Genomic DNA, 20,631 nt, shown 5'->3' with positions numbered 1-20,631 from the left:
CTTGTCAGTGCCAGGGCACAGGACCCGGAGCTGCCCTTGGCTCCGCTGTCCTGCCTCGCCCAGGCCTCGGCGGTGTCAGGTGCGGGGTGTGAGAGGCAGCTGTGCCTGCAGGGCTGTGCACGGAGCACCGGGCAGAGCAGGGATGGGCCCTTTCCCCTGCTTGGCTGGAGTCGAGGATTTCATCCGCTGTTTCTGGGCAACGAGTCCGCATGGTTGGGTTGGGAGGGACCTTAAAGCTTATCCCGTTCCATCCCCTGCCATGGGCAGGGACACCTTCCACTATCCCAGGCTGCTCCAAGCCCTGTCCAAGCTGGCCTTGGACAGATCCAGGGATCCAGGGGCAGCCACGGCTTCTCTGGGCAGTAGGCCTCACCGTCCTCACAGGGAGGAATTTCTCCGCACTATCCCCGGTATCCCTGCCCTGCGGAAGCATCAGACCGCTCCCGGTGCTCGGGCGGTGCCGCGAGCGGGACGGCGCTGAGGGCGCTGAGGGCGCTGAGGGCGGGAACCCGCCCGGGCCGCCCCTCTGCGGGCGGGAAGCGGCCGCTCCGCCCCGCGCGCGCCATGGCGCTGTCCCAGCCCGGGCCGCAGGAGCCCGAGGAGCCGTCACCGCACACCCGGCAGCAGCTGCAGGTCCGGGGCCGCGGGGACTGCCGGAGCTGGGAGGAAAGGGGACGGGGGAGACGGGGACTGAGATGGGAGGGGACCCGACATAAGCTGGGTTGTGAGGGGAGAAACCGGGAGAGGTAAGGAGCGGGGTGGGCAGGGTTCAGGGCCCGGCGGTGCCGAGGATCCCGCCGAGGGTCCCCACTGAGCGTCCCCACCGAGCCTCGTTCGCCCCCGCAGGAGTCCGTCCCGTCGGGCCACGTCGAGCCCCGTTCGCCCCCGCAGGAGTCCCCCCCGGCGGACGCCGCCGAGCCCCGTTCGACCCCGCAGGAGTCCCCCCCGGCGGACGCCGCCGAGCCCCGTTCGCCCCCGCAGGAGTCCCCCCCGGCGGACGCCGCCGAGCCCCGTTCGCCCCCGCAGGAGTCCCCCCCGGCGGACGCCGCCGAGCCCCGTTCGACCCCGCAGGAGTCCCCCCCGGCGGACGCCGCCGAGCCCCGTTCGACCCCGCAGGAGTCCCCCCCGGCGGACGCCGCCGAGCGCCGGCCGAGCGCGGCCCCGGGCCTGGGGCGGCAGCTGCGGGTGCTGCTGACGCCGCTGCCCGCGGCGGCCTGGCCGCGCTCCCAAAAGCGGCTGCTGAGCCCCGCGGGGACCCGCGCCCCGGCCGGCAAGAGGCTGTGCCCGGAGCCCGACACCGGCCCCAGAGCTCCCCCCGGCTCCCCGCCCGGCCCCAGCTCGGCTGCCCGCGGCCAGGATGGACTGTGGGATGCGGACAGTGACGGCAGCGACGGGGGAGACGCGGCTCCGGTGAGTACCCGGCCCCCGGTTATTATCTTCATAAAAGTAAAGTTTTAAAGTGCTTTTCCTCTGTACGTAGTTTTTTCCCCTCTTTTAACCTCTGGCTGGCAGTGTTCCACTTCGTTTTATCCTTTCACTAAAGTTTCAAGTTCTTTACTGAGTGTCTTCATGATTGTTTTCATTATAAAAACAAATATTGATGCACTGTTCTCTTCATAGAATTAATGCCAGTGTAAGTTTTGTAAAGCAAGCTTTACCTGTATGGACAGATTTTGATGTTGATACATGACCACCCCAATTTGTATGGTCTTATGATTGTTACAAATATATCAAACCACTTTAAAGTCATTTAATCAGTTTAGGGGCTCACTTCCGTGAGCCTGAAACCTCTCTTGCAGCCATGTAACTGTATGATGGCTTTTCTTTCTGTAGGATGGATACTCCCACCTATCAGCCTACGAAAGGAAAAGACTAAAGAACATTACAGAAAATGCTAAATTCTTTGCTGCTCTAAAGCTGCATGAGGTCTGTATAGGGTGTAAATAGCATCAAAATACTCTTTCCAAGTGTCATAATTGCACTGTTACCCCTCCTGGTGTGAAACCCTTTCCTCACTGGGGCAGTTGTATAAGGAAAGCCATGAAAATCATAGAATCCTGGAATGTTTGGAAGAGACCTTAAAGCCCCTCTCATTCCACCTCCTGCCATAGGCAGGGACACCTTCCACTATCCCAGGGTGCTCCAAGCCCTGTGCAACCTGGCCTGGAACGCTTACAGGCATGGGGCAGCCACACCTTTTCTCTTTCTTCTTATTATAAATAATTGCAATAAGTTCATTGCAGCCTTGAGATAATTGTATTTTATACAGGTTAATTCTTTATGCTCATTATATGTATAATTAATCTCTTTTCTCTTTAAGTCAGCTGCAAGACTTAACCAAATTGCAACTAAAAGGCAATCTCATGTCACCAAAAGGTAAAATAACAGTAGGTGAGATTTATATCCTTGATTCTTCATTGTGGGATGAAAACAAATGTTAGGAAAAGGTGTGGGAAAAGAAAGAGAGGCGTGACCAAGGTGCAAGGGAGAGGGTAAATGTAGAGGAGAAGACATTTGGCAGTTCCAAAACAGTACCAGATCCAGCAGAAAATGAGCTGAAGCCCGAGTAAAGAGTAAGCTGTGTGATGGGAGAAGGTGGGAAAGGCCGGCTTGGTGGGTGAATGGCAGGATGGATAATGAACGAGGAGAGCTGGGAGGGGAAGCGGCAGTATCATAAGGAAAACAGTGGTGCAGGACCTGTGTGTGCATTGCAAAGTGCTCGTGGTGTTGTTCCTCACTATCACTGACAGGAAAAGCAACCCCATCCCTCCTGCAGCGGGCCAGGAGGGGCTGATGTCAGTCTGTGTCCCAGCTGTGCCCTTGGGTCTGTCCCTAAATGCAGGGACTCTGTTCTGTAAGTGAGATGTTCTCCTTGTTCCAGGCGCAAGCCTAAAAAGGTGGAGGATGAAACAGCCCGGCGGCGATCCATGCGCCTGCTCCGAGTGGAGCCACTGGACATTCCATTGTTGGAGTCACCTGCCCGGCCAGGAGCAGAGGAATATGTGAGATGGGGAAGGGCTGGAGGGGAGGGGTGTGTGCACAGCAGCTTTCTAAAACCAGTGCTGGTGACACTGGTGGGTGGCACTGGGCTTTGCAAACCCTGAGGCATTTGGGAGATGGTGACACAGAGACAGTAAGGAAGGGTCAGTTCTGTCACCCTGAGCAGGTGCCACGGTCTCGCCACAAGCCAGGCAGTGCTCTGTGGCCCAGGCTGATGATGTGATGCAGCTGGGGATCCACAGAAGGGTCCTGAGGTAAAACATTCCACATCAACAGCCCATGGAGCTGAGCAGCCTTGAATTCAAACATTTATTACTCTGGTTTTTATTTCACTGTAACTTCTGATGTGGTTTTATTTTCCTGGATAATATTTACCATCTCTCTGAAGCAGTAATGGAGCAAGTAAAAGGTATGCTGTTCTGAGAGAAGGGAATTTAAATCTTCCACAGAGCTGTAGAATAGTTTTGAATCTGTTATAAAGGTCTTGCTGGAGTATCAGGAGAGGAAGAAACACAGGGAAGCAGTTTGTCTGTGCTGCCAGTGAAATTCTCTTTATCTTTTTAGTAAGATTATTATATCACCTTCTGTTTTCACTATTTATTTCCTGTCCTGTTGTAGGCATGTTCTCAGAATGTTTGGTGTGGGGAAAGTACCAATTCACCTTGTTCATGGTTTTAGTTGGTTTGAGCTACAAAAATTGCCAATGTCATCCCAGCCTCAGGTTCCAGTCGGACCTTTGCCCATGGTTCCAGAGGATCAGGCAGAGAACAGTAAATGGACAGAGGCCTTGCTGAGCACGTGGATGAGGATAAGTGAGGTATTATTAGTTGAATTAGTTATTTTTGGATAATGTAGTTTCACTTGGGCTCTGATTCTGATAAATATCTCCTTTCTGTCTGTAGCTGAAAGCAGATGATGCTGACCGGGACACACCTGACATAAAGAGGTAGCGTGAAAACAGCAGCAAAAACTGGGTGTTGTCTGGCCCCCGTTCCTTCTCTAATGAAGGTTTTGGTGATGGTTGTTATTTTGGTTTTCCAGGTACCAGGAGAGCCTGAGCAGCATGGTGCTGAGTGAGGAGAACATCAGGAAGGTGGTGAAAACCCGCGTGTGTTCCATGGCCATCCACCCTTCCAAAAGCACCATCCTTGTGGCAGCTGGAGACAAGTGGGGGCACGTTGGCCTCTGGAACGTGGTGAGTGGTTGATGTGCTCCTCATCTGAACAGGTGTGTGGTTCAGGACAGGTGCACGTGGGGCACAGCCTGGGGTGGCATTTTGTCAGGCTCATGAGGGTGTTATAGGTTTTCTCCCATTCTTAGGGATAATACCAGGATGATTGTCCAATTTAGAGTTGCCAGAATGGCTTTCCTTTTTTGCTCTCCCTTGGTTTTTTTCTGAAATTTGAAAGCTGAGTCATCTTTGTGGAATGGGTCCACAATGACCTGTTCAGTTTCTTTTAAAATAACAAAGTGATGCAGAATTTAGAAGAGAAGACACAGGAGATTCTGCTTTAGTGCAGTTTGGGTCACTAATTCAGCTTAAACTCTCAGTAACGCAGTGTGTCCGTATTTTGATGTAAAAGGCACACGTGGTAACTGAAACTGGCTCTGTGGGTGAAAATGAGCCAGGTGCTGCCATCCAGATCCAGGGCTTGTGGCTGCAGTGGCACTAATTGCAGCAGGAAGTTGCAGCTTTCTGTAATTAGGGGCCAGAAGCAGCCTCACTGTCCATATTACCTGTGCTGGTGTCTCCTCTCACCCAGCACCCTCTGCCTCCTCCAAAAAAGATTAAAAAACCAGAGGTTTGGCTTTAAGAGTTGTAGTAGTTAAAAGAAATAACTTTAGTGACCAGCACCTGTGTCTGTGGGATCTGTCATTTTGCAGAGCTGCAGGTCTGAGGAAGGAGCCCACATCTTCATCCCCCACAGCTTCCAGGTCAGCTGCATGCACTTCTCTCCCTGCAACCCTGCTCACTTGCTGTCCCTCAGCAGTGACACTCTGCGCTGTGGGGATGTCACCAGGGCTGTCTTTGATGAGGTGAGGCACTGCTAGGAAGGTTCAGTCTGCTTGTACAAAGTCATTATTTAATTGTTTTATTAACAAGAAAGTTCAAGTTGCATTTCCACAAGGACACGTGAATTAACCTTAGTTAACATCACAGAAACAGGGAGATGTTTTCTACTCACCAAACCTAATGACAGCCTGCATTCTCCCAGTTTCCAAGTTTACATTTCTGCACGTGATTAAAAGTTTCTGCAGCACTGAAGAAGGGAAAGATATCCTTAATCCTTGGTCAGCGTGTGCTCAAGGCCAACAGCCCTTTGATTGCTGGAACACAGAGGTGACTGCCTTGCAGGAGCTCTGACAGGGAATTTGGAGTGTGCTGTTGCTGGTCTGGTTTAGATGGTTAATTATCTCCTAATTGTTTCCCCTGTGGAAAGCTGTTTCGCAGAAGGGTTACCTGCATGGCTGGGTAAGGCTGTCACATGGGCTGCACTAGTGTTTTTAGTGAATTAAAAAGGGAAAGGATGAAACCCATAGCCCAGGGAGTGTTTGGGTGTTAGAACAACTGGGTGTTTCCTTTAGTTCTGGTGACATTTGACCTTTCCTGGGCTCAGATCTGCAGGAGTGAGGAAAACTTCTCCTCCTTTGACTTCCTGGAAGACAATGCCTCCACTGCCATAGTGGGTCACTGGGACGGGGGCGTGGCTGTTGTGGACAGACGGACCCCAGGGATGTCGTCGGAGCTCTCTGCGGACACTGGCTTCAGGAGGATACGGACAGTCCACGTGCACCCTGTGAACAAACAGTATTTCCTGGCTGCTGGCTCAGTGTATGTAGCCCACATTGAACCAGTTGTTCTTTCGGTGGTCTCTGTGCTAGGGAGAGCTGGGGCTGAGGAGTTTGTCAGTCTCAATGTACAGTCAAAGCTGTCTTGGTCTTTTTACAAAACAAGTTTTCAGTCTCCTTAGCAGGATTTAAGGTGGGATTTGGTTTGATTTCCCTTCACCTTTTGGAAGTGGGGACAGATGGGCCCTGGTGGACTTTGGCACAGAGGGACTTTATGGAGGGCTGGTTGGGGTGGTTTTGGGGCTCCCAAAATCCCTTGGAGCCACCATTTGAGTGGGTATTGAAGCTCTGAACCAGCTCCCATACAGCCTGCTGTGCTCTGGAGCTTTTTTGATAAATGAAGGATAATTATTGAAGTGTGTGTGGTACCTGTTGCAGGGATGTTTGTGTTTTCGATGTTCGGTACCTGAAGGCCAAGGGGAACAAGCCCCTGAGCTCTCTCACAGGACACACCAAAAGTGTGGCCTCGGCCTATTTCTCCCCTGTCACTGGGAGCAGGGTGGTGACTGTGTGTGCTGATGACAAGCTGAGGTAAGGCTGTGGAAGGAAGAATCCTTATGGAAAATACTGACTGTTTGGGCAGTTTATTGTCATTATTATTATTACTTCTCCACATGACCCATCACTGAGAACCTTCTGTCTTTATCATTTTAGAAAATGATAAAGATTTACTTGCACTAACATTTTTAATGTCGTTTTTAATGATTTTTTGGTTTGGTTGGTTTTTTATTTAATTCTCATTTTCCCACAGGATATTTAACAGTAAAAAGGTACAGGTACTGTTAACCTTTAAAAAGCAATCAAACAAAATCAAAACCCATGAAAACAGCCAGCCAAAACCTGGCTGGTGAACACAAACACAAAATGCTCAGAAACTATATTTGTTTGTAGCTGGTACTTGAAATAATGATATCAGCTCTTCTGTAAATAGCCTACCATTTCATAATTTAAGCTGCTGTGAGTTGCCTGTGTTAGAGGTTCTTTTTCTCCTGGTTACTTCATGACCATAATTTCTGTAATTACCTGGTTTTTTTTGGGCTGGGCAGTTTTAGCCCCGAGGGGTGGGATCCCCCAAGTTCATGGGGGTGAAGGAGCAGGTGGGATGCTGGGCTGGCCTTTGGCCTCTCCAGCCCCTCCTCTACCCTCAGCTACCAGAAAGGGTAGGCTGCAGTTCCAGCTGAAAAGCAAATCCACTTTGCCGAGCACATGTAGTGATTCCAGCTGGGATGCTGGTGCCTATGGCCAAGCTGGTGTCTTTGCTGCTTCTGGGTGGCCCCAGCAGCTGATCCTGCTGTGTGGGGGAAGGAAGGGCTCTGGTTTTGCCCAGGTCCATGGTATTAATGTGCTGTTCTGTGCTCAGGGTCTACGACACCACATCCTTGTCATCGACTGTCACATTGCTCAGCTCCATCAGGTAAGGAGAGCACACCTGGGCCGAGGGCAGCACCATGGCTGCTCCTATGGGCCTGAAGGGACAGGACACAGGGAATGGCTTCCCACTGCTGGAGGGCAGGGTTAGATGAGATTTTGGGGAGAAATTCCTCTCTGTGAGGCAGGGTGAGGGCCTGGCACAGGTTGCCCAGAGAAGCTGTGGCTGCCCCTGAATCCCTGGAAGTGTCCAAGGCCAGGTTGGATGGGGCTTGGAGCAGCCTGGGATAGTGGAAGTGCTGTGGCAGGAGGTGGCGCTGGATGGTCTCTAAGGTCTCCCCCAGCCCAAACCATTCTGGTATTCTTGTCCCATCCTGCTCATCCCAGGACAGGGATCCACTGCAGGGATCTGAGCACTCCAGAGTGAGTGGTGAAGATTTAGAAGGCCAGGGAGCAAATGGGACATAAATGACAATTTAAAATGCTGCATTCATGAGGAAGAATGTTCCTCTTCCCTTGCAGACACAACAACAACACGGGCCACTGGCTGAGCCGCTTCAGGGCCATCTGGGACCCCAAGCAGGAGCACTGCTTCGTGGTGGGCAGCATGGCACAGCCCAGGCAGATCCAGGTCTTCCAGGACACCGGGAAGTTGCTGCACTCCTTCTGCAATGTGGACTGCCTCAGCTCCGTGTGCTCCATTAACGTTGTCCACCCCAGCCAGAACATCCTGGTGGGGGGCAACTCCAGTGGCCGCCTTCACGTGTTCAAAGACTAGAAGTGCCTTAGATCTGTACTTTATAACTTTCTGCTTTGACTTTGTTTATTCCGTGTTAAGCAGTTCTGAAGCTGACTGTTGGTTCTCAGGACAGAAATGTACTTTGAAAGTCTTAAAATAAATCGTTTAAACTATCTTTGGCACCCGTGTCTTCCATGGAAATAAAATTGATCCTTGAGTCCCCCAGCTCCCTCAGGTGCTCCTGGTGCTCCAGCCCTCAGTATCTTCCTTATGGTGAGGGGCCCAGAACTCCCAGGTGCATTTGTAAAATTGTGCTCCCGGAGTGTAGAGAGGTGCAAGGGACTCACCTGCAGCTCTGGAACTCATGGCCTGAAGCTGCTCCTCACTCCAGTGAGAAGCTGCTAAAAGACCAAATTTCCCACAGTTTGAGCTGTTTTCACTTGAGTAAAGAAAAATCAGTCACTGAACAAAGCTCATCCCAACTCTGCTTTTCATGATATTTAAATATTTATTTAAATTTAAAAATACTTTTCATGGCACCAATGATTTTATGCTAACTAAGGTATTGGATATGTAGAAAAAGGTACATTTTGAAGGAAAAAAAGATGTAACTTACAGTATTTGGCACATGAAAGGTTAATCTCTAGGTTTTCTTTATGAAAACTAAGAAATTCACATTTTCAGGTATTTTACTGTCTACTGCTGAAAGATGCAGTATGCTAGGACGAGATTCATGGGTTTCTGATCTCAGAACCTATGCAAACAACATTTTGATAGAAAGACGGGTAAAACTAACAGGGCCTGAAACACACGACAGGATCTGGGACAGATGGGAAAAACGTACAACGGAAAATCACCAATTCTCGTGGTTTTGCAGTAAAACGCTGGGTGACAACGGCAGAGGTGACCTGGGGCTGGCACAGAGCATTATCCAAGGAAAGCCAAGGTGGAAGGTCCCAGGTGGGGGTTTGGAGGATGTGTCCGAAAAGGATGGAGCATGGGATGGAGCTGTGCTGTCACACGTTCACACAGAACATTGCAGTGAGGAGAGGAGGAGGAGGAGGAGGAGGAGGAGGAGGAGGAGGAGGAGGAGGAAGGACGACACTGCAGCGTTAACCCGGGGGTAAAAAATGTCAGCGTCAGGACGAGCACAACTGCATAGAAACATCAGCGCTATGGGCTGAGGTAGGAACACTACACTAAGAATTAATTTTGCTATGTTGCATAAAACAGGATTATCATGTAAAAAAATCACTCCTCCGCCTCCTGGAGCCTTCCCAGAGGGCTCCTGCCTTGCTCTGGAGCCAGGGCTGGACCCCACCCCCTCCTCGGGCCTCGTGCTGTGAGCTGGTGGCCGCAGCTGTGAGCTGGGCAGGGGGGCTGTACCCCCCCAGTGGGACCTCTCCCCTTATTGCAGTGACAAGGAGCCCGTCTGGCCCAGTGTCACCGTCCAGCCCAGCGGTGGGTCGTGGATGCTCAAAGACAACACGGACATCAGGCTTTGTAAAACTGCAGTTATGGCCCCAGCTTACGGCAAAATCTCTCCCTGAGATAAAATTAAACTTGCTCAGCTGTTTTTACCTTGTTTTTGTTTTTTTTTTTTTTGCTGATATGTCCAACTTCTCACCCAAACCTAACCAGAACTGGCTGTTATTGCTCCCTGTGGATGGGCTGCTGCTCCTGGTGACCAACAGTCCCGGGGGTCGTCACCAGCGCGATGGGTCGGGTTTATTGACTTGCACGTAACAACGGTTGGGGCTAAGGATGTCCATTGACTTCTTCAGTGTCACCTGCGCTTCAGAACTTGTGTCCTCTTGGGAAGAGTCCCAAAACCAGAGCTCCTTCTCTGTCCCAAGCCCAGCAGGGCTCAGCTGGTGTTGGGCTCCCGGTGTTTACTCTTAAACCATTGCTCACTGGGAACCTCTCAGTACCGGCACCCACGGTCACCCCATCCGTAAAGTAAAAAAAGACTGGATTAGATTTGATAACAAAATAGCATTTCCTTGTTAAAATAGACCTTGAAATGTCTCTTTTTTTTTTTTTTTTTTGTTCTTTTTGCTTGGTTTTTTTTTACAAAACAGGTACAACTGGCAGAGGGTAAAGGTCATCCCAGTAAATCTGACACAGTCACTACAGCTCCATGCCAGGTTTGGCCACACGTGCCCAGCCTCCCCTGGCTTCCATGCTCCCCTGCCCTCGGGAGCACCGATGCTTCAAGGCTTAAAAAAGTGGCAAAGGGCCGAGTCCGCAGCAGGGCGAGGGCTCCGGATCGCTGCGCTGTGGGGAGGGGGGGGCACCGGGGCATCCCCGAGAGCATTGCGGCTGTGTCACCTCGTAGGAGGCTCCGGTGAGCAGGGAGGGCTCTGCCAAGCGGTTCGTGGAGGGCGGTGGTGGCGGGCACAGTGTGGATTTAATACCGTAACAGTACACGAGTGTTAAATTAAACCTCAGTAGCACCATTGCTAAAGCTCCTGCGGAATGGCCCCACCAGCCCCAGCTGCTGCACGGGCGCGGGGGTGGCAGAGCAATGAATTCCCCTCTGCTTGGTGCTTCCCAAGTCGTGCGCATGAGATCGGGATGGGAGGTGTTGTGCGGGCTCCGGGGGTGGGAGCAGTGCGGCTGGGCACGGGGAGGAGAGGGCTCCGGGGGCTGCGCCCACCCTCCTCTTCCTCCCGGAAAGCCACCTCCTCGGCCGGCCGGGCTCTGGGTCGGGAGGGGAGGGTTAGCGAGTGCCCCGGCGGGTCCCGCGCGGGGACGGCGGCAGGTCCAGGCCCCCGTGGTGGCTCCTGCCTTCAGGTGTCAATGAGCAGGTTTACCACGGCGCGGAGCTTGCAGGCAAACCATCGCCTGAGGGGACAAAAGTATTGGTAATGGAACTGCTCGAACTCTGGGGTCTGGCGGATATCACGGAAAAAGGCAGTGTCAAGGTCGGACTCGGTAAGGACGATCAGGAGGAGGAGCAAAACAAAGAGGAGTCCAACTGTCACAAGGAGCAAACGGAGGACACTTAAAACAAACTTATTCACCTGTTGGGCCTGTGCTGGCCCCAGGCCACCGGCGCCCGGGCACAGTGCCCGCAGCTCGCCCTCCACTTCTGCCGCCGGCGTGCCTGCCTCCGACTCCTTCTCCTCCTCGATGCTGCACGGGGCCCCGTTGGCCTGGCGCGACAGCAGCATCAGCTCCAGGCTGTGCTCGGCCACAGGCGTGGGCAGCACGCTGTCTGCGGGGCTGTAGCTCTCATCGGCGATCACGGCCACTCGCTCGCTGCTCTCGGCGCGGCCGCTCCGGCCGGGGCCTGCGAAGGCGTCGCCGTGGGAGGCCGAGCGTACCGGGGTCGAGTGGGCGCTGTCACGGAGGGACTCCAGGCCTGGGGAGACAGGGGAGGGGAAAGGGGGACGCTCAGCGGGGTGCAGGGGGGTCCCTCTCCACAGCCGGAGCCTCCCGCACTGCCCGACCCCGGAGTCCCCCGCGGGGACAGGGTGAGGTTGCCCTGGGTTGCTGGTTGTTGTTGTTGGTCCTTCGGGACCTGCAGCCCCTTCAACGCAATTCGTGACTGTGGCAGTGGCACTTCGATGACACCTGCCTGACTTGTCACCGTCATCGTCAGCCGCTGGCTTCCAGCTGGGACCGCAGCAGGGTCCGAGCTCATCTGCAGTCAATCACACGCACCCGTGGGCTGTCGCTGCCCTGAGGTGACGGTGACAGTCACCCTGGCAGCTGCTCACAGTGCTTGGGGCCCCTCTGCCGCTGGCAGCGCCAGCCGTAGCACTGCGGCACCACGGGCAGCTGCCCAGGACACGGCGACACAGGCAGGAATGAGCTGGGGACCTGTGCCAGCTCCCAGCCCCGTTACCAGGCTGAGCTTTGGTCCTTTGTGCTGAGGAACTCCTACCCCTACCACCACCTTCTCCAAACCCCCAAATTCCAAGAAACCACACACATATGGGACTTGTTTCAGGTAGTTTTGGCAGCCGGGGAGGGGCTAGGAACTCTGCCATTGCAGTGGCCCCAGGTCCAGGGAGGGCGTCTGAAGGTCATGGTTGGGACCAGCTGGTCCCCAGGGCCACCCTGCAGGCGGTTGGAGAGGGACGGGGCTGGACCTGTGGGCGAGGGAAGAGCACAGTGCACCAAAGCACCTTGACATGTTGTCACCTCATGTCCTGGCCCTGTGCTGCCAAAGGGTGAAGGGCAGCACTCAGAGCTCATCCGGCTGCATTCCCGGGGATTTGCAGCCTCTCGTTTGTGAACACTGCCCGGATGCCTCCAGCTCAGCCTGGTGTAGCACGAGTGCCGCAGCAGTGCCAGGGCTCCGGGGTGGTGAGGAGGGAACACACTCTCACCCTGCCAGCTCTGTGCTCTCCCCTCTCATGGGAACATTCCCTGCGGAACCCACTGCGTCCCTGACATGCGGGACACCCAGTGAGGGGGTTCCCCTGCTCATCACCACAATGAGAGCAGTGCTAGCCCCCCAGACCCAAACCCTTCTGCCATCTGCTTCCACAGGGCTGGCATCAGAAGCTAGAAAATCCTGAGAAATCTGAGTCCAGCCCCAGCACCAGAGCTGCTTTGTGGTAGTAACAACCTGGAGTCCAGCTGGCATGGGAGACCCCAGCCCACTTCCTGCCACACATATCCTGCATCCCACGTTCCTGCATTCCACCTTCTCCCGGGGCTGTGGTCACCAGCTGACTACGGGGACCACAGCCCATGGGGATCCCTGTGGACACTTCAGAAGAGCCCAGACCCCGCGGCGCAGTGTTACCTGGCTCAGGTGGGTCCCCACGGCCGTACGGAGCATCGTGGCCAAGGCTGGGGACAGCCGGCATCAGTGGCAGAATCCCCAGGGCCCGGGACAGCAGCCGTGGCCCCAGGGCCAGCACCCGGACCCGCACCTCCCGGCAGCAGTGGTTGATGAGCCACAGGTGGACGCTGACCCTGGTTTTAATCTTTACGAGGCACTTCACCATGGTAGCCCGTGGCACAGGGACACAAGGAGTCCGGGGACAGCTCTGCAAGTGGCACTGCTGCTGGCCCTGGGGTCAGCACTATTTTGGGCACCCGCATTCCCATGAGACTGAGCTGAAGTGAGCGTGAGGAAAAGCAAAGGGGTGGTACCAGCTCGGGGTGATTTATGGTGGGAGGTGATTTAATGCTCTGGCTGCTTCACAATGGCATGTGGGGGAGAGACTGTCACATGTAACTGGGTGGCAGAGGTGACCCTGCTTCCATCCCCAAAACTGGCACAGACACCAATCCTGGGATCCCTTGGTGGAATTAAATCCTGGCCCTTGGGGCAGGCAGTCGCCATCCCTGCCTGAATTCTGGGACCAGGATCGGAGTGGCTGTACTGGGGTAGGGTTGGCCCCGCAGCCCATCCAGGAGCAGGGAATAGCCATGTCACTGGGAGCTGGACACTGCTGTCACCAGCAGGTAAAAGAGCCACCACCAGCAGCACAGCCACAGCCCCCAGCATGTCCCCAGCCCTGTGGGGCAGCTCCACAGCTGCTCCCAGTGTTTTGCCTTTTGCCAGACCTTCTTCCCACAGCATCCTACTCTGACACAGCCGCAGGATAGGGAGAAGCAGCCGCCCCGCTCCAGCCTGGTGAAACACCAGCCTTTCTGAGGACAAGCCACTGGGGCTGCAGCCTCAGCTGACATGCGTGCACCTGCGTGTGTGTCCACGTGTGTATGTGTGTGTCTGTGTGCACATGCGTGTGTACATGTGTGGGTCTGTGTGCTCATGGGTACATGTGTTTGTACGTGTGTACGTGTGTGTGTATGTGTCTCTGTGTCCCTGTGTCTGTGTGCACGTCTGTGTGCCCCTGTCTGTGTGTCTGTGTGCCCCTGTCTGTGTGTCTGTGTACACGTGTTTGTGCCCATGTCTCTGTGTGTGTCTGTGTACCTGTGTCTGTGCATACATGTCTGTGTGCGTGTGTCTGTCTGTGTGCACACGTCTGTGTCTCCCTCTGCGTGTCTGTGTACGTGTTTGTGTGTAACGTGTCTGTGTCTATCTGTGTACCTGTGTCTGCGTGCACGTCTGAGTGTGTCTGAGTGTGTCTGTGTGCCCCTGTCTGTGTGTGCACAGGTGTGTGTGTCCCCACTCCCGTGCCCCAGCGTGTCCGGCAGCGCTGCCTCGTGTCCTACCTTCCATGATGGAGATGTGGACGGCTCTCCGCCGGGTGCGGGGCACGCTGCTCAGCCGGGGGCCGTGTGTGATGGAGGGGCAGCTCCGGCTCGGCACCAGCCCGGCCCTGGAGACAGGAGTGGGGTCAGGATCAGAGCCAGGATGGAGCCAGCGCCCCGGGCACATGGCAGCGCTCTGGCTATGCTCACCTCCCGGGCACCCACCCCTGGCAGCTGCTGCTGGGCTCTTACCGGTGAATCTCAGGGGGCTCCCTCTTGATCTTGGCGCTGGACTCCATCACCTCCTTGGCGACGCGGCCGCTGCAGGTGGGTCAAGACCAGCAGAGGTGAGGACAAGAGCACAGCCCTGGCAGCCACATGGTCACACTGTGCACAGCCTGGCCCCTCCCCACACAGCTCTCCAGGGAGGGGAGCTCTGCCCGCAGCTCCAGGGGAAAGCGGAAATATTTGTTGGGAATGGGGGCAATGCAGAAGCTCAGAAAGGCTGGGCTGACACCTCTGCCACCATATTTTGCTGCTTCTTCTGGCATGGGATGCCGGACACTAGGGGGTCACCTCCCCTCAGCCGAGATGGACACAACACAGGCATCCAGAGCCTCCCATGCCAGCGAGGAGGGTGCCAGCACTGTGCACCTCAATGCTGGGGCACACTGGTGTGTCTCATCCCACAGATATGAGGTCCCAGGTCCAGGCTCTTGCTCCGGCAACTCAGTGCAGGAATTTGTGGGTAGTGGTGATTTGTTTCACACCTTGTTGTTCTCACCCCCCAAATCCCCCATCCTCTCCCATCCTCCACTCCTGTCCCTCCAAAACTTCTCCTGTGAGGCTGGGGAGGGTGACACAGAGACAGCAGCAGAGGTGGCCTGGTGGGGGTCAGTGCTGCAATGGGGGATCTCTGGAAAACCCTGAGATGTCCCCGTGCTCCCACAGCCCCAAACAGCTCCCCAGAGTGCCTCCAAAGGAGCATCCAATAATACATCCAGCAGCTGCTCCTGCTGTCAGTACTCACCTGTACCGGAACCGGCTGCCCTTGAAGAACAGGTTGCTGCTGGACACCGTCCGCACCTGGCTCGACTTCTCCAACCTGCAACAGCACCAGGAGTGGTGTGAGAGTCCTACACTGCTGGCCAAGCACTGGGAGCCAACGGCAGCGAGGCCAGGTGACAGGGGCAGAGCCCTGGAGATGTGGAATGTCACCAGGAATGAACCCACTGCTGGCAGTGGTGGGTGGCACTGGCCGGTGGGACACGAGCACCTGAAGCCGTCTCTGTCAGCAGAGCTCATCCCTGCTGGCAGCGGGGGCATGTCCAGGAGGGACCCATTGCCAAGGAGTCTGGAGGGAGCTTGGGGCTACAGCTCCCGCTGGGACCCCAGGGCCAGCAGTGACACCCATGTGCAGGGACTGACGCTCTCCAGGGGGATGAAAGCCCACCAAGGCCTGGGAATTGCAGGGTGACAGACTCGGCCCCTCCTGGGCAGGTGGGCACTCGCCAGGATGGGTGAAGCCACCCAGAGGGACCATCCCATCTCCTCCCCATCCTACAGGAGCTGACCCCTCACCCCGGGATTGCCCAGCAGCACCTCAGCCCAGCCCACGGTCCGCCCGCCGAGTGCACAGCCCAGTGGTGATTCACTGCCACAATTAATCACAGAGAGATTTGTAAAGCAATATTGCAATTTCATTTCATGTTCATGTAATGAGGAGTGAAACCTGCTGATTGCAGCCGCTGATTGCAGAATTCCCAGTGGGAATGCATCGCATGCTCTGTCTCGCAGCTTGCTGATTAAAATAAAACTCATTACAAAGCACAAAGCGGGCTGGGTTAAGTATGGCATGAACAGGATGGTGCTGCTTGGCATTCCAGGCTTCATCCCAAATAATTTGTTATAATTTCCTGATGGAAGTTTGCTGAGGAGAGATGAGCACAGAGGGGCTGGAAAACGAGGGACCCCACAGGGCAGAGACCCTTATCCAGGGACACCGGTGATTTTGGTGGCTGGTGGCTCTGCCAGAGCCACTGGAACAAAGTGCCACATGGCCAGTGACTGACCCCAGAGCCTGGATGGAGCCCACAGGTGGGCACCAACCCATGGGGGCTGCAGGGCACCCCACAAACCAGCACTTACTTGTAGAAAGCCTGGTTCTCGATCCCACACTTCCAGAGGTGTTTGCAAGCTTCTGGTGTCGGGGCAAAATAGGTGAGAACAATTTTCTTCTCCTAAAGGAGAAAGACAGGGAGTCGAGGGGGGAGAACAGGGAGTGGTGCTCATCCCACGGATGAAGAATGGAGTAGACAGAGCTGGAAAGTGGCACCGGAATGGACAATCCTGCTCTGGAGCCATTTGGGATGCAGGGATCAGCCTGGTGCAGCACCTGGCATGAGGGATGGGCAGATGTGTTCCAGTGCCCACACCTCCCACTCTGCTCCCAGCCTTTGGGAACAGCCAGAAACACAGTTTTTTAAAAAAATTCCTGCTGATGGCTCCTGTGGGAGCCAACTCCAGCCAGAGGTGTTCTGGCTGACTTTGAGGGATGATGGCAATGAATAAGCAGCTTGGGAATAACCCCGAGGGAAGGCATGGCCAGGAGCTGTGGGTGGTCCTGGCAGAGGCCCCAGTGTGGCCTGGCCTGGGGCTAAGGGGGGCTGTGGGGCCCCAATGCCCAGATCTGGGCACCAGCAGGAGCAGGCAGGTGACTCCAGCACTGCCACAGAGCTGCAGCTGCTGTCACCGTCCCCATGTCCCTGCCCTGCAAGGCCAGGATGATGCTGCTGCCACGTTCCTGGAGAACCCACTGAAGGAATGACCACACTGTGCCCAGGAAGTCCCACGGGAAGGGGAAGAACTCACCTCCTTCTGACTTACATACAGATAGAAAGTCTTCCCTTCGAATTTCATCTTGGTCACCTCATTCCTGGAGGGACAAGGACAGGCAGGTGGGAGCTGTGCAGAGCCCGCCGCAGCCCGGAGCCCACTCAGCCCAGCCAGCTCCTGGCACCGTGCCAGTCAGAGCCGGTGGTGGGAATGGCAGCGGGGCAGCTTCCAGACCCTGTTTTCCATCCCAGGAGGTGCCACAGGGTGGTGAGAGCAGCCCTGGCTCAGAGACCCGTAGCTGGAATGGGGGACAACCTGGGGTGAAGCTGAGGGTCAGCAGGGCCTTGTCCCATGGACACCAGCCGGTGGCAATGCCAGCTGCCAGGGACACACCGGCCAAAACTGGACATCCTGCAGTGACCCAGGAACAGCTGAGAAAGGCTCACAGTGGCTGGGGGGATTTGGGATGTGGCTGACACGGGGACAATGAAGTTTAATGGGGACAAATGTAGATAATAATGACCCTGGGGCAGCAGAGCTCTGGGTGCACTGAGCACTGTCCAGTGCCCACATACCCGGACACCCCTCGGACACCCTGGGGGTACCCATGGAGCGACGGGAGCCACGGTGGGAACTCACCACTTGATGAAGTGAACTCTCTTGTTTCCCTGCAGAACGACGAAGCCGAAGGGAGTGAAGGCCAGGAACGCCGCGTTCCCGGACACGTCCTGCAAGGCAACAGCGAGGGCTCGTGCAGCTGCTGCCCCTCAGCACAGCTGGGACAGCTCCTGCCCCCTCAGCCCCAGGCCTGGGGCACTGCACCACCCTGTGTGCCAGTGCTGCCAGCAGGACATTGCAGTCATCTGTTGTCATCTATACTAAATGTCATATTGACACATACAGAATTTACGTGATTAATATAATACCATGTTTATTTATATAGTATATATTGTAGCTATACTACTCCATGTAACTAGATATAGTTATTATATAGAGATACACTATTTATTTAGTATATATAATTACTATAATATATATAGTCAAATATGGTTATTTATTATATTATCATAGAATATCCTGAGTCGGAAAGGACCCACAAGGATCACTGACGTCCGAGTCCTAAATATATATATATTATATATAGCAATTAACCCAGAACAAGATAACCCCCAGCTGTACTTCCCTCCCTCGGAGCCCTGCCCAGCCGGTGCCCTGGGTGGCACTGAGCCAGTCCAAACCCACTAATTAGTGTCAGCACTTTAACCCAATCCCAAGGACTCGGCTTGGTGACCGCACTGCTCACAGGGAAAACCAGGGACAGGCTGAATTGTAAAAGCGTACATCAGCTGAGGGTCAGCACTAATGGCTGGATTCATCCTGGGGTTTTTTTGGCCAGCAGATACCCAAAGGGCTTTTAAGGGATGCTTGGAGCAAAAGTCCATCTCAGCTGTTAAGGCTGAAAGGCCAAAGGCAGAGAGTGCTGACCCTCAACCCAACACCTGCACACTGCAATGGGGGAAGCTGAAACTCATCCCCCCAGGGATGCCACAGCCCCGGCTGGCACAGGAGGGACATTCCTCTGTATCTGTACACAAACCAGCCACAGCTCAGGCCAGAGGCTGCCCAAAGTGCTTTGGCTCTTTCCCAAATCTGGGAAAACCTCCAGGAAAGGAAGCAGAGTCTTGGAAGAAGGATGTATTCTTCTGGGGGTGCAGAGGCTTGGGAAGGGCCAGGGGTGCTAAATGGGGCACAGAACCCTATGTGGGCTCAAAAAAATGTGTGGATGTGGCACTCAGGGACATGGTTAGTGGTGGCTTTGGCAGTGCTGGGGAATGGTTGGACCCGAGGGTCTTCGAGGGCTTTTCCAACCCAAACCATTCCATGGTTCTCCTTGGCCAGGCCAGAAGTTCTGTCCATCACGTGAAACAGAGAAACAGAGGGATCCCTGCTATTCTCACACACACAAACACACACATTCCTACAGGGATTTACATATAAAACAAGTACCAAGGACAGCCCAGGACTCAGGTAAGCCCTGCTTAAGAAAGGAAGATCTTTCTCTGTGTTTGTTTTTTGGGGAGAAAACGACTATGAGAGTACCATGAAAACTTCAGACAGGATTGAGTCAAGGTACACTGAGCTGAGGATGGCTGGTGAGAGGAAACAACCCCTCATCCAAACTTTGCTACAATCCACTGGAGAAGAGAGAACAGAATCAGCTTCATTTAACTTTGGTTTCCAGATCCTTTAAGCATATTAACAGCAGCTCTTGATGAATTAGGCACAATTCTGCTGATAGGCCTACAAGTGTGTATGTTTGTCCTTAGCTGTTATAAGAACTTTAATCAGTGTAACTCAAATATGTTCAAAAGGTTCTTGGAGTAAAAGGAAGGCAATTACCTGACTCTAGCAGCAAAGGTCACAAACGGGTGGCTGCTGGCAAGACCACTGGTTTAGAGGAAATTCAGAGCAAAGCAACCTCTTGGCTACTCAGAAATTGCCCATAAATGGGGAACCCCCCCAGTTTACTGCAACTGTGTGTTTATGTGGCACAGTTCAGGGAAAAGCCCCAGGGAACCCCAGCACAGGCACTGCCTGAGAGGAGAATTTTCTGTTGCTTTGTATCCCACATCCATCTGCATGTGATGGGATTACCAGGGACCAGAGAGCCACACGCAGTGACATCCTCAGTCAATAAAGAGCATTTCCAACAGCAAACTGGATTATGGGCTGGGCAGGGCAGAGGGATGGACTGTCCCAGACAGATTAATGTCTGGTGGCTCCTCAGCCACGTCAGTGACCTTGTTCTTGCCTCCAAAGCCCTGCTTCTGCAGGAGAGGATCGACCACCCTGTCACTGCACTGAAAACGCTTTCCTACGGCTTCCCTGATACCCCTGGAAGGGTTTCAGAGTACTCACCCTCCCCACTCCCCCCCATGTGCTCGCACTGGCCAGGGATGGGCCAAGGCTGGACAAGGCTAATGGCCTCAGCATATCCCCCTGACCACAGCCCCAGGGCCACTGGCAGGTGACAAATGCACTTGGGACAGTCCCTGGTGGATCATCGCTGGCTGCAGAGAGGAATCCAACCCCAGCAACAGCCTAAGGAATTGGTTTAGTAACTGTTTTACCTTGCACGGGTGTGGGTCAACCCCGTAGGTCTCCAGAGTCTGGGCTTTCCTGAGAAAATTCAGCTCTGAAGTAGCTGGTGTCTGCCCACTGCAGGAGGGAAAAACCGGGGAAAAAAGAATATCCCATGGAAGACAGGAAGGTGAAAGGCAGCTACAGTGATTCTATTAATGATGAAGCATCAGCCACAGCACGTTCCCATTAGATTTTTATGGGATCAGCAGGAGCCCAGCACTGAAGCCTAGCCCATCCTCTCCTGCCAGCTACATCCACAGGAGCCCCACTGAACTGGCAGCACTAGGAAGGGTCAAAAGGCATCTGCCAAATTTAGGGATGAATTCCCTACTTGCAGCACATGCATCTCATCGGGGGGAAAGGGGAGTTTGGCGTCAGAAGGCAGCAGCCCCCAGCACTGAAGAACAGAGCTCGGATGGGTTTTTGGGAAGTTAAACCCACTTCCCTCCCTGGGCACCCTTAGTCCCTTCAGGACACAGCTCCAGAGACACCGGAATAATGGGGATTGCTGATGGTCTCTACACCTCATGTCCCTGGAGAGGGGTGAAGGCAGGAGGGGGTTTATGAGGGTG

The 20,631-nt window shown here is 54.5% G+C and overlaps 2 protein-coding genes across 6 annotated transcripts in view; one reads left to right on the top strand and one right to left on the bottom strand.

Annotated features, from left to right (window-relative positions):
* Nucleotides 1-530: 530 nt before the first annotated feature.
* On the top strand, nt 531-8,109 carry WDR76 (WD repeat domain 76). 2 transcript variants are annotated; one of them, XM_082290590.1, is made up of 13 exons: nt 531-633; nt 847-1,410; nt 1,834-1,926; nt 2,321-2,376; nt 2,882-3,002; nt 3,716-3,817; nt 3,903-3,946; nt 4,042-4,195; nt 4,885-4,935; nt 5,619-5,833; nt 6,229-6,381; nt 7,211-7,264; nt 7,741-8,109. In XM_082290590.1, the coding sequence occupies exons 1-13, from the start codon at nt 565-567 to the stop codon at nt 7,994-7,996; spliced, it is 1,932 nt and encodes a 643-aa protein (XP_082146716.1). In that variant the 5' UTR covers nt 531-564; the 3' UTR covers nt 7,997-8,109. The 2 variants fall into 2 exon arrangements, with proteins under 2 accessions (XP_082146716.1, XP_082146715.1); XM_082290589.1 differs by having other exon boundaries at nt 4,885-5,037.
* A 388-nt stretch (nt 8,110-8,497) lies between these two features.
* The window catches only part of FRMD5 (FERM domain containing 5), a gene marked incomplete at its 5' end in the record, with an annotated part of 69,589 nt that continues 57,455 nt past the window's right edge, over nt 8,498-20,631 (bottom strand). For 2 of the 4 annotated variants that reach the window (XM_082291078.1, XM_082291079.1), the window contains 8 exons: nt 8,498-11,324; nt 14,102-14,208; nt 14,333-14,401; nt 15,111-15,185; nt 16,229-16,320; nt 16,952-17,015; nt 17,555-17,643; nt 20,047-20,134. In XM_082291078.1, coding sequence (XP_082147204.1) covers nt 10,750-11,324; nt 14,102-14,208; nt 14,333-14,401; nt 15,111-15,185; nt 16,229-16,320; nt 16,952-17,015; nt 17,555-17,643; nt 20,047-20,134 — 1,159 coding nt within the window. In that variant the 3' untranslated portion in view covers nt 8,498-10,749. The remainder of the gene's footprint in view (nt 11,325-14,101; nt 14,209-14,332; nt 14,402-15,110; nt 15,186-16,228; nt 16,321-16,951; nt 17,016-17,554; nt 17,644-20,046; nt 20,135-20,631) is intronic. The other 2 variants (XM_082291080.1, XM_082291081.1) reach the window with 2 other exon arrangements.

Source organism: Coloeus monedula (genome assembly GCF_965178545.1).
Source record: "Coloeus monedula genome assembly, chromosome: 14".
Lineage (NCBI taxonomy): Eukaryota > Metazoa > Chordata > Aves > Passeriformes > Corvidae > Coloeus > Coloeus monedula.
Note: the sequence above shows the minus strand (reverse complement) of the source record. Positions and strands in the feature narration are given on the sequence as shown.

What these genes read in the sequence shown, in the direction of transcription:
- WDR76 (XM_082290589.1), top strand. Translation starts at nt 565, where the DNA reads ATGGCGCTGTCCCAGCCCGGGCCGCAGGAGCCCGAGGAGCCGTCACCG. An exon ending in CGTGGATGAGGATAAGTGAG is followed by an intron (nt 3,818 to 3,902) that starts GTATTATTAGTT and finishes TTCTGTCTGTAG; the next exon opens with CTGAAAGCAGATGATGCTGA. An exon ending in TTCCTGGCTGCTGGCTCAGT is followed by an intron (nt 5,834 to 6,228) that starts GTATGTAGCCCA and finishes TACCTGTTGCAG; the next exon opens with GGATGTTTGTGTTTTCGATG.